The sequence below is a fragment of the Neoarius graeffei genome, chromosome 11 (genome assembly GCF_027579695.1).
Source record: "Neoarius graeffei isolate fNeoGra1 chromosome 11, fNeoGra1.pri, whole genome shotgun sequence".
Taxonomy (NCBI): Eukaryota; Metazoa; Chordata; class Actinopteri; order Siluriformes; family Ariidae; genus Neoarius; species Neoarius graeffei.
Window position 1 is genome coordinate 77,464,101 of NC_083579.1, and position 14,798 is coordinate 77,478,898.

Sequence of the window (14,798 nt, forward strand, 5' to 3'; positions counted from 1 at the left end):
AATGGACACTGTCTAGTGTTGACTCATTTCTGGTTCTGGACAGTCACTACATGGTAGTCATTTAAAATAAGTCCCTGTCTCAAGTCCTCTAGAACCAGCCTCAGTACAACACAGTCGTGGGTGATGTTCATCTCATCTCATTATCTCTAGCCGCTTTATCCTGTTCTACAGGGTCGCAGGCAAGCTGGAGCCTATCCCAGCTGACTACGGGCGAAAGGCGGGGTACACCCTGGACAAGTCGCCAGGTCATCACAGGGCTGATACATAGACACAGACAACCATTCACACTCACATTCACACCTACGCTCAATTTAGAGTCACCAGTTAACCTAACCTGCATGTCTTTGGACTGTGGGGGAAACCGGAGCACCCGGAGGAAACCCACGCGGACACGGGGAGAACATGCACACTCCGCACAGAAAGGCCCTCGCCGGCCACGGGGCTCGAACCCGGACCTTCTTGCTGTGAGGCGACAGCGCTAACCACTACACCACCGTACCGCCCTCGTGGGTGATGTTAAAAGTGGTAAATGTATCCCAAAGGGGCGCTATTGAGGTGATTATTTGTTGATTGTTACTGGATCAGACAGTGAAAATGCTGCAAAATATTGCATGCTTTTCAATGCCATTTCTACACATTCTGTAAACAGAGCATCCGGGACAAAAATCCCATGGCGCGACACGTCATGGGAAAATTTAATCATGAACCAAATATTGTGAATCGAATCAAATTGTGAATTGGCTGAATCATTACATGCATACCAATAAACTAATTAACTACCGATTAGTTAATACACTACCGTTCAAAAGTTTGGGGTCACTTTGAAATGTCCTTATTTTTGAAAGAAAAGCACTGTTCTTTTCAATGAAGATCACTTTAAACTAATCAGAAATCCACTCTATACATTGCTAATGTGCTAAATGACTATTCTAGCTGCAAATGTCTGGTTTTTGGTGCAATATCTCCATAGGTGTATAGAGGCCCATTTCCAGCAACTCTCACTCCAGTGTTCTAATGGTACAATGTGTTTGCTCATTGCCTCAGAAGGCTAATGGATGATTAGAAAACCCTTGTACAATCATGTTAGCACAGCTGAAAACAGTTGAGCTCTTTAGAGAAGCTATAAAACTGACCTTCCTTTGAGCAGATTGAGTTTCTGGAGCATCACATTTGTGGGGTCGATTAAATGCTCAAAATGGCCAGAAAAATGTCTTGACTATATTTTCTATTCATTTTACAACTTATGGTGGTAAATAAAAGTGTGACTTTTCATGGAAAACACAAAATTGTCTGGGTGACCCCAAACTTTTGAACGGTAGTGTATATCAATAGTATAATCATCAACATTAATAATACAATAAATTGTTAATATGTAAACCTTAATGTAAAGCGCTACCATGAAAAGGCGATGAATTTTGAAGTCAAAGACTGTAAATTGTAAATATATTAAGGATGTAATTTCAAGTTGTAATTATGATGCAAATCAACCATGTATACAACTTGGTAACTTTTAAAATCATGTTTCAATTCACACAAGCTTTAGTGTTATTATAAGCCCCAGTTACTAAGGAGGTTACATCACCAATGTTGTGCCTTTACTGGGAGCCCATTAGAAGAAAAAGTAAAGTGAAGCAGACAGTTTAATCTTGCAGGCTGATTAAATTGGTCATTATAATGACAGCCAAAACTGGAATAAAGCCTCACACTCATATGATAGGTTTCTGTAAATAAATGTGCGATACTAACTACAACGTGATGATATCACAGTGTGTGATGCAAACAGGAAACACAGCAAATGAAATTTGTGCATGCTTTTAATTTATAGCTGCTCAGATCCTGTTTCTAGGTATATTATTGAGGAATCATGTGATAGACTTCATTGTGAGTAAGAAGAAGCATGGATACAGCTAAACTGATATTTTTATCAAGGATTTTTCATTAGTTTCTGCCATGAGATATTACGGTATCTAAAACATTTTTTTAACTTTTAAGACCACGAGCTGGCTGAGAAGGTAGCGTGTCTGCCTCTCGACTGGGAGATCAAAAGTTGGATCATATGAAAGACCATCGTAAAAATGGTACCTACTGCCATCTGGTGAGTAGGGAGTCAAACTCTCGTGGTTACCAAAGGACCAGCCCCATACTGTAACCCTACCTATATAATAGGCAAGAAGCCGAGGGCTATTGCTGGGTTTCACATGATGTCACATCCGCCTCATTAGTTATTCAAAACTTTACCTGGTGGTCTACCAAAGCTCAGTTAACAAAGCGTTTGTACGGAGAAGATGCATTGCTTGCATGAAAAATGCCTTACGCTTGCGTTGTTTTAGGTTGTTTGAATTGATCAAATCGTGAAACTGATAAAAATTTCTTCAGGGTTCCCCGTGAACTACAACCCCGATTCCAAAAAAGTTGGGACAAAGTACAAATTGTAAATAAAAACGGAACGCAATGATGTGGAAGTTTCAAAATTCCATATTTATTCAGAATAGAACATAGATGACATATCAAATGTTTAAACTGAGAAAATGTATCATTTAAAGAGAAAAATTAGGTGATTTTAAATTTCATGATAACAACACATCTCAAAAAAGTTGGGACAAGGCCATGTTTACCACTGTGAGACATCCCCTTTTCTCTTTACAACAGTCTGTAAACGTCTGGGGACTGAGGAGACAAGTTGCTCAAGTTTAGGGATAGGAATGTTAACCCATTCTTGTCTAATGTAGGATTCTAGTTGCTCAACTGTCTTAGGTCTTTTTTGTCGTATCTTCCGTTTTATGATGCGCCAAATGTTTTCTATGGGTGAAAGATCTGGACTGCAGGCTGGCCAGTTCAGTACCCGGACCCTTCTTCTATGCAGCCATGATGCTGTAATTGATGCAGTATGTGGTTTGGCATTGTCATGCTGGAAAATGCAAGGTCTTCCCTGAAAGAGACGTCGTCTGGATGGGAGCATATGTTGCTCTAGAACCTGGATGGGGGTATGGTATGGGGTTGCATTAGTGCGTGTGGCACGGGCAGCTTACACATCTGGAAAGACACCATCAATGCTGAAAGGTATTTTCAGCATTGATGGTGTCTTTCCAGATGTGTAAGCTGCCCGTGCCACACGCACTAATGCAACCCCATACCATCAGAGATGCAGGCTTCTGAACTGAGCGCTGATAACAACTTGGGTCGTCCTTCTCCTCTTTAGTCCGAATGACACGGCGTCCCTGATTTCCATAAAGAACTTCAAATTTTGATTCGTCTGACCACAGAACAGTTTTCCACTTTGCCACAGTCCATTTTAAATGAGCCTTGGCCCAGAGAAGACGTCTGCGCGTCTGGATCATGTTTAGATACGGCTTCTTCTTCGAACTATAGAGTTTTAGCTGGCAACAGCGGCTGGCACAGTGAATTGTGTTCACAGATGATGTTCTCTGGAAATATTCCTGAGCCCATTTTGTGATTTCCAATACAGAAGCATGCCTGTATGTGATGCAGTGCCGTCTAAGGGCCCGAAGATCACGGGCACCCAGTATGGTTTTCCGGCCTTGACCCTTACGCGCAGAGATTCTTCCAGATTCTCTGAATCTTTTGATGATATTATGCACTGGAGATGATGATATGTTCAAACTCTTTGCAATTTTACACTGTCGAACTCCTTTCTGATATTGCTCCACTATTTGTCGGTGCAGAATTAGGGGGATTGGTGATCCTCTTCCCATCTTTACTTCTGAGAGCCGCTGCCACTCCAAGATGCTCTTTTTATACCCAGTCATGTTAATGACCTATTGCCAATTGACCTAATGAGTTGCAATTTGGTCCTCCAGCTGTTCCTTTTTTGTACCTTTAACTTTTCCAGCCTCTTATTGCCCCTGTCCCAACTTTTTTGAGATGTGTTGCTGTCATGAAATTTCAAATGAGCCAATATTTGGCATGAAATTTCAAAATGTCTCACTTTCGACATTTGATATGTTGTCTATGTTCTATTGTGAATACAATATCAGTTTTTGAGATTTGTAAATTATTGCATTCCATTTTTATTTACAATTTGTACTTTGTCCCAACATTTTTGGAATTGGGGTTGTAATAAAAAAGGGTGAACGAACACAGGATTTCACAAAAAGACGTCGAGAAAGGTGGCTTTTGAACCTCTGACTGAAATTGAAGGGAGCTCGAGTTTGCAGTGATCACTTGGTGAAAGGTTTGTATTTCCCTCTCAGCTCTGTCCTTAGTGTTTTCCAAGTACTTTTCTTGCTATGTGTCATTATTTTACGGTACATTTTTTAGTCACGAAGCACTAAAGTCCCCGGCTGTTTCTTTGTTTACTCCTCACAAAGTCCATATGCATGAAGGTCGCGACAAAATTCTTCCCCAGGCGTACAGTTACAATGCACCGTGATCACTTCTCCGTCTTGTTTAACTAAGATCCAGGTCTTTAAAGGGGTTTCTGATGATTTTTGTGAATGATTTACCTGAGAGATAACAGCCAACACAAGTGAGAATCAAGCCAACTGTTGTTTTTGTTTACACTTCAACTTGCAGCGCTTCGTTGTAAAGATGTGAACGAAAAGTAAAAAAAAAAAAAAAACTTACACGGGCAAAAACAATACAGGATTCATTCGGGAGCGACTTGATCCCAAGGTCCTTTACCCAGCCACATACAGAAAAAAACAAAAAGTTGTAAGCCTCCATACTCTTCCACCTGTTTTGTGGTGTAGAAAAACGTCTGCAACACCAGATAGTTCGAGATGTCGGGGAACTCGACTGAAGGGTAGTTTTCGAGATCGTATGACAAATCCTTCTTTCCCAGACTGTAGGGGTCGATTCCATTGCACATAGCAATCTTCTGAATATATCTAAAGCCAGCAGTGGCTTCTAGATTACAAGCGTACTCTGATAAGTTATTGCTAGTTGTTTAGATTAGATTAGATTAGATTAGATTCACTTTATTCATCCCACATCGGGAAATTCATGTGTTACAGTAGCAAGAAAATGTCATACAGATAACAAATAAAACTGAAATAAAAATTAGACAAACAAAAGATTAAATACAGAGGGCTATTTGCATTATCTACCATGAAAAAGTATAGAAAAATTGCCTTATTGAGAGGCTCGGAAAAATTGCACATTACAGGTAGACTCTGTATATATACACACACATCTATACATACTGTAAATAATATTTATATCTATAAATATAAAGTATGCATAAAATAGTTTAAGGCCTATATTGTTGCACATAATAATTGCATCGATGAGAGATGGCAGAGGTAGTAGTGGTGAAGTAGTGCAAATATAACGACAAACAGGTTATTGGTGCTACATTACAAGTTGTGGGTGTTATACAGTCTGACAGCAGCAGGTATGAATGACCTGCGGTATCTCTCCTTCTTACACCGTGGGTGTAGCAGTCTACTACTAAAAGAGCTGCTTAAAGCCCCCGTAGCCTCATGTAGGGGCTAACGTCCTCCTCTCACCCACCACCTCAATGGAGTCCAGAGGACAGTCCAAGACTGAGCCAGCCCTTCTGACCAGTTTATTAAGTTTCTTCCTGTCCCTCTCTGAGCTTCCACAGCCCCAGCAGACCACAGCGTAGAAAATCGCTGATGCTACCACAGAGTCATAAAAAGTCCTAAGCAGTGTCCTACACACACCAAAAGACCTCAGTCTTCTCAACAGGTGGAGATGACTTTGGCCCTTCTTGTACAGGACATCTGTGTTGTTAGTCCAGTCCAGTTTGTTGTTGAGGTGAACACCCAGGTATTTGTCCTCCTCCACGAGCTCAATGTCCAAACCCTGGATGTTCACTGATGCAATTTGAGGAACCGTCCTTCTGAAATCGATCACCATCTCCTTTGTCTTGCTGGCGTTGATGCGTAGGTGGTTCAGTTTGCACCAGGCGACAAAGTTGGTGATGACCTCTCTGTACTCCAGATCGTCCCCCTCTGACACACGTCCAACGATGGCTGTATCATCTGAGAACTTCTGGAGGTGGCAGCTGTCCGTGTTGTAGCTGAAGTCAGATGTGTAAAGTGTAAAGAGGAAAGAAGAGAGCACTGTACCCTGTGGAGCCCCTGTGCTGCAGACTACCACATCAGACACACAGTTGCGGAGCCTCACATACTGCGGCCTGTTAATGAGGTAGTCGATGATCCATGCAGCCAGGTGGCAGTCGACACCAGCTCCCTCCAGCTTCCCCCTAAGCAGTGATGGCTGGATTGTGTTGAAAGCACTGGAGAATTCAAAAAACATGATTCTCACATTGCTCCCAGTGCCCTCCAGGTGCAAAAGTGACCGGTGTAGCAGGTAAATAACAGCGTCATCCACACCAATGCCCCGTCGATATGCAAACTGCAGGGGGTCCATCTCACTGTTCACCAGGTGTCGGAGGTGGGAGAGAACAATGCTCTCCATGATTTTCATTAGGTGAGACGTTAGAGCTACTGGCCGAAAGTGGTTGAGCTCCCTGGGGTGCACAGTCTTGGGAACTGGAACCACACATGATGTTTTCCACAGAAGTGGAACTTTCTCCAGACTGAGGCTCAGGTTGAAAATGTACAGAAGAATCCCACAGAGCTGATCTGCACAGTCCTTAAGCAGTCTGGAGTTGATACCATCAGGGCCAGCAGCTTTCCTCATCTTGATCCTCCTCAGCTCCTTCAACACCTGATCAGCTGTTATGGAGAGGCGAGGGGTGTAGCCGAGGTGTGAGTCCTGTAGAGTGAGGTCGGGGGTGGATTGTGTGGATTGGTCTGGCAGGGAGCGGAGGGGGGTGATGTGGTGTGAGGAGGGAGCTGTTGGTGTCAGAGGTATTATGAGGGGAGGGGGGTGGAGTGATATCACAGACAGGTCAGGACTATGGCGAGTGGGGGAGGGTGGGGTGGCACAGTCAAATCTGTTGAAAAAGAGATTCAACTCATTTCCCCAGTCCTGGCCCCCAGATACAGGGCCCCTCCCACTGTCCTTTGTGTGGCCAGAGATGGTTTTCAGGCCTCTCCATACCTCTCCGGTGTTGCTTCCCTTGAGGCGCTCCTCCAGCTTCCTCCTGTAGCTGTCCTTGCCTCTCCTTATCCCCCTCTTCAACTCCCTCTACACTCTCCTCATCTCCTCCTTGTTGCCAGATTTAAAAACCCTCTTCTTCTTGTTTAATAGGGCTTTTAGTTCAGAGGTCACCCAAGGTTTATTGTTGGGAAAACACCGTACCTTCCTGACTGGCACAGTGTTTTCAACACAGAAATTAATGTAATCCGTGATGCAGGTTGTCAGGCTATCAATGTCATTCCTGTAAGGTTCACACAACACATCCCAGTCCGTGGTGTCAAAGCAGTCCCTCAGTGCCATACTGGTCTCCTCAGACCAGCTCCTTACATACCTCTTGGTGGGTGGTTGTTTATTCACCATAGGTATGTACATAGGGGACAAGTGAACCAGATTGTGGTCAGAACGGCCCAGTGGGGGGAGGGGTGATGAGCTATATGCATCCTTGGTGTTCACATACATTAAATCCAAAGTTCTATTGTCTCTGGTGTGGCATTTCACATACTGAGTGAAGGTTGGGAGAGTGGAGGACAGGAAAGCATGATTGAAGTCACCAGAGATTAGTAGCAGGGACTGGGGGTGCGATGTCTGAAGCTTTGACACTGTAGTGTGTAAGAGCTCACAGGCTGCAGCAGCGTCGGCCGCCGGGGGGATGTACACAGTTATCGTGATAACGTGCGAGAATTCCCTCAGGAGGTAATATGGCCGAATGCTAACCGCTAGCAGTTCAGTGTTTTTACTGCAATACTGCTCCTTTACCCTGATGTGCCCCGGGTTACACCATCTGTAATTCACAAACATCGCTATACCCCTCCTTTCCTCTTACCACTCTCCTTGGCTTTCCTGTCTGCTCTCACGAGTTGAAATCCATCCAGAGTGACGTGTGAGTCAGGTGAGAGTTCATTCAGCCAAGTCTCTGTGAAGCACATACAGTAAGGCTACACTCCCGGTACTCCCTCTGCAGCCTGGTTAGCGCCGTTAGCTCATCCATCTTATTAGGGAGAGATCTTACGTTTCCCATGATGACAGATATGCATGGTTTACTAGTATACCGTCTTTTCTTCTCCCGGCACTTCAATCCAGCTCTGCATCCCCTTCTCCTTTTCCTTAATTCCGCGGGAATCACCGGTCTTTCCACGGGGAGTACCTTGGTGTTGCGCAGTGCTAACAGCTGCTCCCGAGTGTAAACAATGGAGCCATGGCTAAAAGGGTCCGCTGATGCCGATTTAAGTAGCCCCAGAAAGAAAAAGAGAAAAATACAAATGCATAGTCTCACGAGAAGTACATCCATAGGTGCCCACTTCCGACTGAGAGTAGTGCAGAAAGAAACACGAGAAAAGTACAAAACATACCAAAACACAAACACGCTCGGAGCTACTGCAACTAGCTGCCACTCTTGCGGCGCCATCTTGTTTGCACTACGGCAGCTGTTCAGACCACCAGCTATTTCACTTCCGGTAAAACCGCTAAGAAAATTCACATGACTGAAACCCAGCAATAGAAATGGAGACTGGCGTCGCCCAATGCGCCTCAAGAGACTGGTTAGTACTTGGACGGGAGACTGCCTGGGAAGCCCAGGTCCTGGCACAGGAGGGATTTTGACTTTGAAACTTTTAAAATGTGGTATGGACAAAAACAAGCATATCAAATAGTGCTTGGGATGACATTAGTTTGGAATGAAATCACCTCATAACCAGGGCTTAATTTGAGCCGGAACACGATGGAACAAGATCCGTAACCTCCGTTGTCGGATCCGGCAGCTATTTTCATTTCATTCGGTGTTCCGGCAACTATTTAAATGGATCAGATCACCTCCGTGACCATCACAAAGGGGAAAAAATCAAACAATAAATTAAATAAGTAAATAAAAATTTGTTTAGTGTTCGGTTTTGATTTTGATATCTGTTGTTGATTTCTCTCCTATGACATCCACAAAATCTATGCAAAAGGGGAAGAGGGAGGGACATGAGGTGTATACTTCCGCTCAATAGAACACCGGGTTTTTTGTAGCCGTTAGCTTGCGCTGTGGAAAAAATGGCAAAAAACCAAGAAAGCTTACTAAAATTTTTAAAATGAATTTTCCAACTTGTTTTGTAAACCCTTTATTTCTTAACTATTACTTGAATTGATTGCACTTATGTTTGCTGGCACTGCTTTAAAAACAGGGAGGGCTCGGAAAATGCCCGCAGGTCGGAATTGAACCCAGGTCCTTGGATTTATGGTACGGCGCCTTATCCACCTGAGCCACGAAATCCCGCTGGCATTTCATTTAACTCATGTCTTGTGTGATCTGATCTCCAATGGTGAAATAAATCAGTTGTGATATGAGTACAGTCTGTTATTTTAGAAGATAAATTTAATATATAATTTAATATATAGCCTAATAAAAATAATATTTTATAACATAATATCACGACATATTACTGTCTGTAACTGTTCGTCACTAAAGCGTTTTCTAAGATCATAATGTCTGATATTATTATTATTATTTTTTTACACACACAATAGGCGTGTGTGCGTAAAGTTATAGTAAACCACCCCCCGCCTTTTTTTTTTTGAGTTGCCGGACCCACCCACCTCCTGCGTTCCAGGACCCCCCACTTCACAAATTAAGCACTGCTCATAACATTTCACAACCATCTTTGTGCACTGCAAAAAATGATGTCTTGGCAAGTGAAAATATCTTGAAAATAGTTGAAACGATCTAGCATTTCCTATTAGAAGAATACAAGACACCAATGCTGAGATTATTAAACCTAATAGATTCTAGATTGCAACCAACTTATTCCAAGATGTCTTGTCAAATAAAATTATCTGTCCATGCAGCAAGATAATTTCACTAGTATTAAGTACATTTCTCCTCAAATTCAGTTTTCAATTTTTTGCAGTGTGTTGCTCCTTATTCTAGCTGTATTATGAATTACTAACTGCAGTATACAACATATAAATCCACAGCCAGAAATAGTGGCTTACATAAGATTTAACACAACTGAAATATCAGCCTCTATATCTTCTAGGCATACCTCATGTGGCAATGTAGAAATCTGAAATAAATGTCTGCAAGGGAGCAGCGAATGAAGAAGAAGAAAGATTGTGAATGGGCCATGCCCTGGCCTCTTGCACTGACTCCCAGCAGCAGTAAATAGAACACAATGGGGAAGCTGGCCTTTGAAAACCAAGGCGCTGATAGAAGTCATACAGCGTACGCAGCAAGAGAGGACCATGGGACCATATGCAGGCACAAACAGACACTCTTTTCTCTCTCTCTCTCTCTCTCTCTCTCTCTCTCTCTATCTCTCTCTCTCAAATGTGTGTGCAGAAAAAAAAAACTCAAAAAGTGAACACATGCTGTCGCACACTATATTTTGTTGCTCCAATTTTAAAACTCTCAAAATATCCACACAGAAAGATTGCCCACCCTTACATTCCAAAATGAACATCCTACGCTGCAAAAAATGATCTCTTGTTGAGAGAAAGTATCTTTAATATGGGTGAATTATCTATTATTTCTTATTAGAAGTTTACTAGAACTCAAATATAAGATTATTTAGCTTACTTTGAGACGCTTTTACTAATTTCAAGCCTTAAATTTTCTTATTCTATTGGCAGATAATTTTGCTTCTTTCTAGAATTGAATGCTTAAAATGAGCAAAATTATCTGCCAATAGAATAAGAAAATTTAAGGCTTGAAATTAGTAAAAGCATCTCAAAGTAAGCTAAATAATCTTATATTTGAGTTCTAGTAAACTTCTAATAAGAAATAATAGATAAATTCACCCATATTAAAGATATTTTCTCTCAACAAGAGATCATTTTTTGCAGTGTAAAACTCTCAGCAGAGCAGGAACCACAACACAAACATCTAATTCAAGAACCAATAGTTTCATATCTAGTCTCTCCAGGTTTTTGACCTAAAACTGCTTCAGTATACAGTAAATACGATCAATCAATAGCAGGCACAGTGTTGAACATCTGTAAAGCCATATTTATATTCTTTCTTCTTCCCTTCCGAAAACTATTTACAGATTTTGGCATAGATGTAGATTATGGATTCATTTACAATATATACTGTAGATTCAAACTCAAAGGTCCGATGATGGCATTTCTGATGAAGCCTCCCTCACCTGCAGTTCCTGACATGCCATTGAGGCCGGGAATACTGAAATTATCGTCCACAAGCTCCATCTGGCTCTCTGAGTGGCCGTTGTAGCCTCGACCCCCACCTCCGGCAGCAATTAGCAGAGGGATATAAACTCCCTTCTCCACCTGAAAGCATACAGTTGTCTTGAGTTTGAGTTCATTATACAAACTGGATCAATGATCACTTAACCATTCCAGGCTGCAAATTTCCCCAATGACACTTGACAAAATCGGGGGGAAAAAAAAAGACCAATCCAGTTGTAATTAATATCAGGATTGTATTGCTAAGCTAATACCGAATGTGTCGGATATCACAACACAACAAAAGTAAATCAATAATGTACAAAGAAGGCATTCTTGGGTGGATATATCTAGTGCTGTCAATACCTGCAAAGTACACACACCGGCCACTTTATTAGAAACTTGTTCTTGGTTTTAAGATCCCTGTTCTTGGCTGCAGGAGTGGAACCCAATTATGTTCTTCTGCTGTTGCATGCTGAGATGCTTTTTTGTTCACCACGGTTGTAAAGAGTTGCTATGAGTTACTATATCTTTCCTGGCAAAAAAGCTCAAACCAATCTGTCCATTTTCCTCTGACCCTCTCTTATCAACAAAGTGTTCGTTTCCACCCACAGAACTGTCACTCACTCACTCACTCACTCACTCAGTGTTTTTTGTTTTTCGCACCATTCTGCGTAAACCCTAGAGACTGTTTGCTGTGTGAAAACCCCAGGAGATCAGCAGTTTCTGAAATACTCAAACCAGTCCATCTGGCTCAAACCAACACCCATGATGCCACAGTGAAAGAAAGTCACACTTTGAGATCACGATTTTTCCCGTTCTGATGTTTGAACATTGTGAACATTAACTTGATTTGTATCTGCATGATTTGATGCATCGTGCTGCTGTCAAGGGATCGGCTGATTAGAGAACCGCATCATCAAACAACAGGTGGATGGGTGTTCCTAATAAAGTGACCGGAGAGTGTATACGCTTTAAATGGTACAGCTGTTAACTGTCAAGTGACTAAAGTTTGTGATTATCTTTATTTTTGATTAAAAAGAGCTGAAATTGGTAGTTGACCCAGATCGTCATCATTGATATGTGTGCCCGCTTACACACATTTCCAGTCGAAATACACTCATCCCCTGATTTATTCAACTGTGCATTTTGTTTCTGAAATATCATGGAAGTCTTACCTTGAAGATGTAGGTCGCACCCCCTCCTCCTCCACCTCCTCCCTTCAACGTGCTCTTGCTGTCTGGAGGCCCTTTCTGCTCAAGGCAGATCTTCTGCAGCGGCTCCTCAGGCTGCATGAGAGCAGAGCGAAGATCCAGCAGGTAATTATTTCATCTCTAATTCTGTCACTAAGCATTTTTACAATTAAATGCTCTTAAGATAACAGATGGCTGGTTTACGACCTGTACTTAGCTACACTAGGCAAAAGCTTCTATAATATACACTGGAATACTGTACTGTACTCTACACTGGGCTACTGTACTAAACACTATACTACTGTAGGTGACTGTACTATACTCTGCAGTAGGCTACAGTACCGTACTTTACACTAGGCCACTATACTAAACTCTGCACTGTGCTACATGATGTACTCTACACTATGGTATAGTACTGTATTCTGTGCTAGGTTACAGTACTAAGCTTCATACTGGGCTATTGTACCAAACTCTACATTGGGTTTCTGTACTGTACTCTACACTAGGCTATGGTACTGTGCTCTATACAGTATAGGGCTATAGTACTAAACTCTAGACTAGGATACAGTACGAAGCTCTATATTGGGCTACTGTACTAAACTCTACATTCGGCTGCAGTACTGCACTTTACACTGGGGTACTGCACTGTACTCTACACTAGGCCATAGTATGAAACTCTACACTGAAATACTCTACTATACTCTACAGTGGGTAGAGTGCTGTACTCTACACTGGTCTACAGTACTGTGCTCTACACTGGGATACTGCACTAAACTCTACACTAGGCCATAGTATGAAACTCTACACTGGAATACTGTACTATACTCTACAGTGGGTGGAGTACTGTACTCTATGCTGGTCTACAGTACTGTACTCTACACTGGGATACTGTGCTGCACTCTACACTGGTCTCCAGTACTGTACTCTACACCGGGGTACTGTGCTGTACTCTACACTGGTCTACAGTACTGTACTATACACTGGGATACTGTACTGTTCTCTACATTTGGGTACTGTGCTGTACACTACACTGGGACACTGTACCGATACCATACTCTACACTGGGCTGTTGTGCTGTACTCTACACTGGGCTGCTGTGCTGTACTCTACACTGGGATCCTGTGCTGTATGCTACACTGGGAAACTGTACTAAAAACTGCAAACAAAATACTAAAACGAAACTACTGGATTAGTTTCATATTGATTCCTGTAAATATAAGAGAAAGCGTATCACCTTCGAACAGGCATCTTCTCCCTGCTGTCCCACCAGAATGTACAGCACCTCATCTTTTTGCAGCTTAAAATCTCCAGCGATACAGATTCCATGTGATCTGAACATATTGAGAACACTGCGTCCACCTGCTGCACCATAAGCCATGATCCTATGAGTCCCAAAGTAAAGAAAGCCATGTCAAATCAAATCTCAAAGTAAAATCGTATCCCCCCCCCAGTTATCATCCCATTTTTTCCCCAGTACCTGTATAATCCTGTTTCAGGAACCCTCCACATCTGGATGCCCTTGAGTGCTCCCTTTATTCCTACAGTCACGTTCACATTGCTCTTCTGGTAGGAACTGCTACACTGAGTGGGAGTAGGACCAGTCGGCCCTGTAGCCCCACAGGTGTGGAAAAACCACTTGGCTGCAAAGACACATACACACACTCATAGAGCTGTTGGTTGGATGGACATTCCAAAGCTGATCTAATCAAATCATTCATTTATATTAGCTTTCGGGTTAAGTTTGAAACATTTCTCATTATAAAGGTTTGATTTTCCAACTGGTCAATTATTTTCATCATAAACTTAGAGACTAGTTCACTACAGATCAGTGTTGTGGTCGAGTCACTAAACCTCGAGTCTGAGTCCAGTCTTGAGTCGCCAGTGTTCAAGTCTGAGTCAAGTCCAAGTCATTAAAGAAAATTTTGAGTCGAGTCTGAGTCGAGTCCACTATTGATCTTGAGTCTGACACAAGCCCTGCTATCAACAGGGCAAATAACATGAGAGAGGGTTAACACTCGCTAGTTCATTGCTCGGCAAGCAAGCCACGCCCACTATCAACAGGGCAATGAACATAGCGTGTCACTTCCTTCTCTGGGTGGAGTCTCGCCAAATGACGACCGAAGTTCGAGGTTGTCCCCGTCGTCTCCTCGATAGTTCTTCTACATATGGAACACATATGTAGCAGTGCATTTTTTCCCACTGCATGAGAAGTCTATATAAGCAAAGCGGACAATCCTAGGGGCGTCTCTCCAGGCATTTTAGCGCCATTAACGTTAGTTTGTTCCTGAACATGATGTATGAACAGATGAATGTGTATTCTCTTGCATAAAATTTGTATAAAATTAATGTATTATATAAGAGATAAATATCTTATGCCAAATTATTATGGCATGTTACAAAACATAAAGAAAAAAT

General features: G+C 42.3%; 1 protein-coding gene across 1 annotated transcript in view; it reads right to left on the minus strand.

Annotated features, from left to right (window-relative positions):
- Positions 1 to 14,798, minus strand: part of alk (ALK receptor tyrosine kinase) — a 225,471-nt gene that overhangs the window by 64,933 nt on the left and 145,740 nt on the right. Inside the window, exons 8-11 of the mRNA XM_060934731.1 lie at positions 13,861 to 14,023; positions 13,618 to 13,765; positions 12,369 to 12,479; positions 11,154 to 11,295 (exon numbers count right to left, since the gene is read on the minus strand). Of these exons, the coding sequence (XP_060790714.1) occupies positions 11,154 to 11,295; positions 12,369 to 12,479; positions 13,618 to 13,765; positions 13,861 to 14,023 (564 nt within the window). The remainder of the gene's footprint in view (positions 1 to 11,153; positions 11,296 to 12,368; positions 12,480 to 13,617; positions 13,766 to 13,860; positions 14,024 to 14,798) is intronic.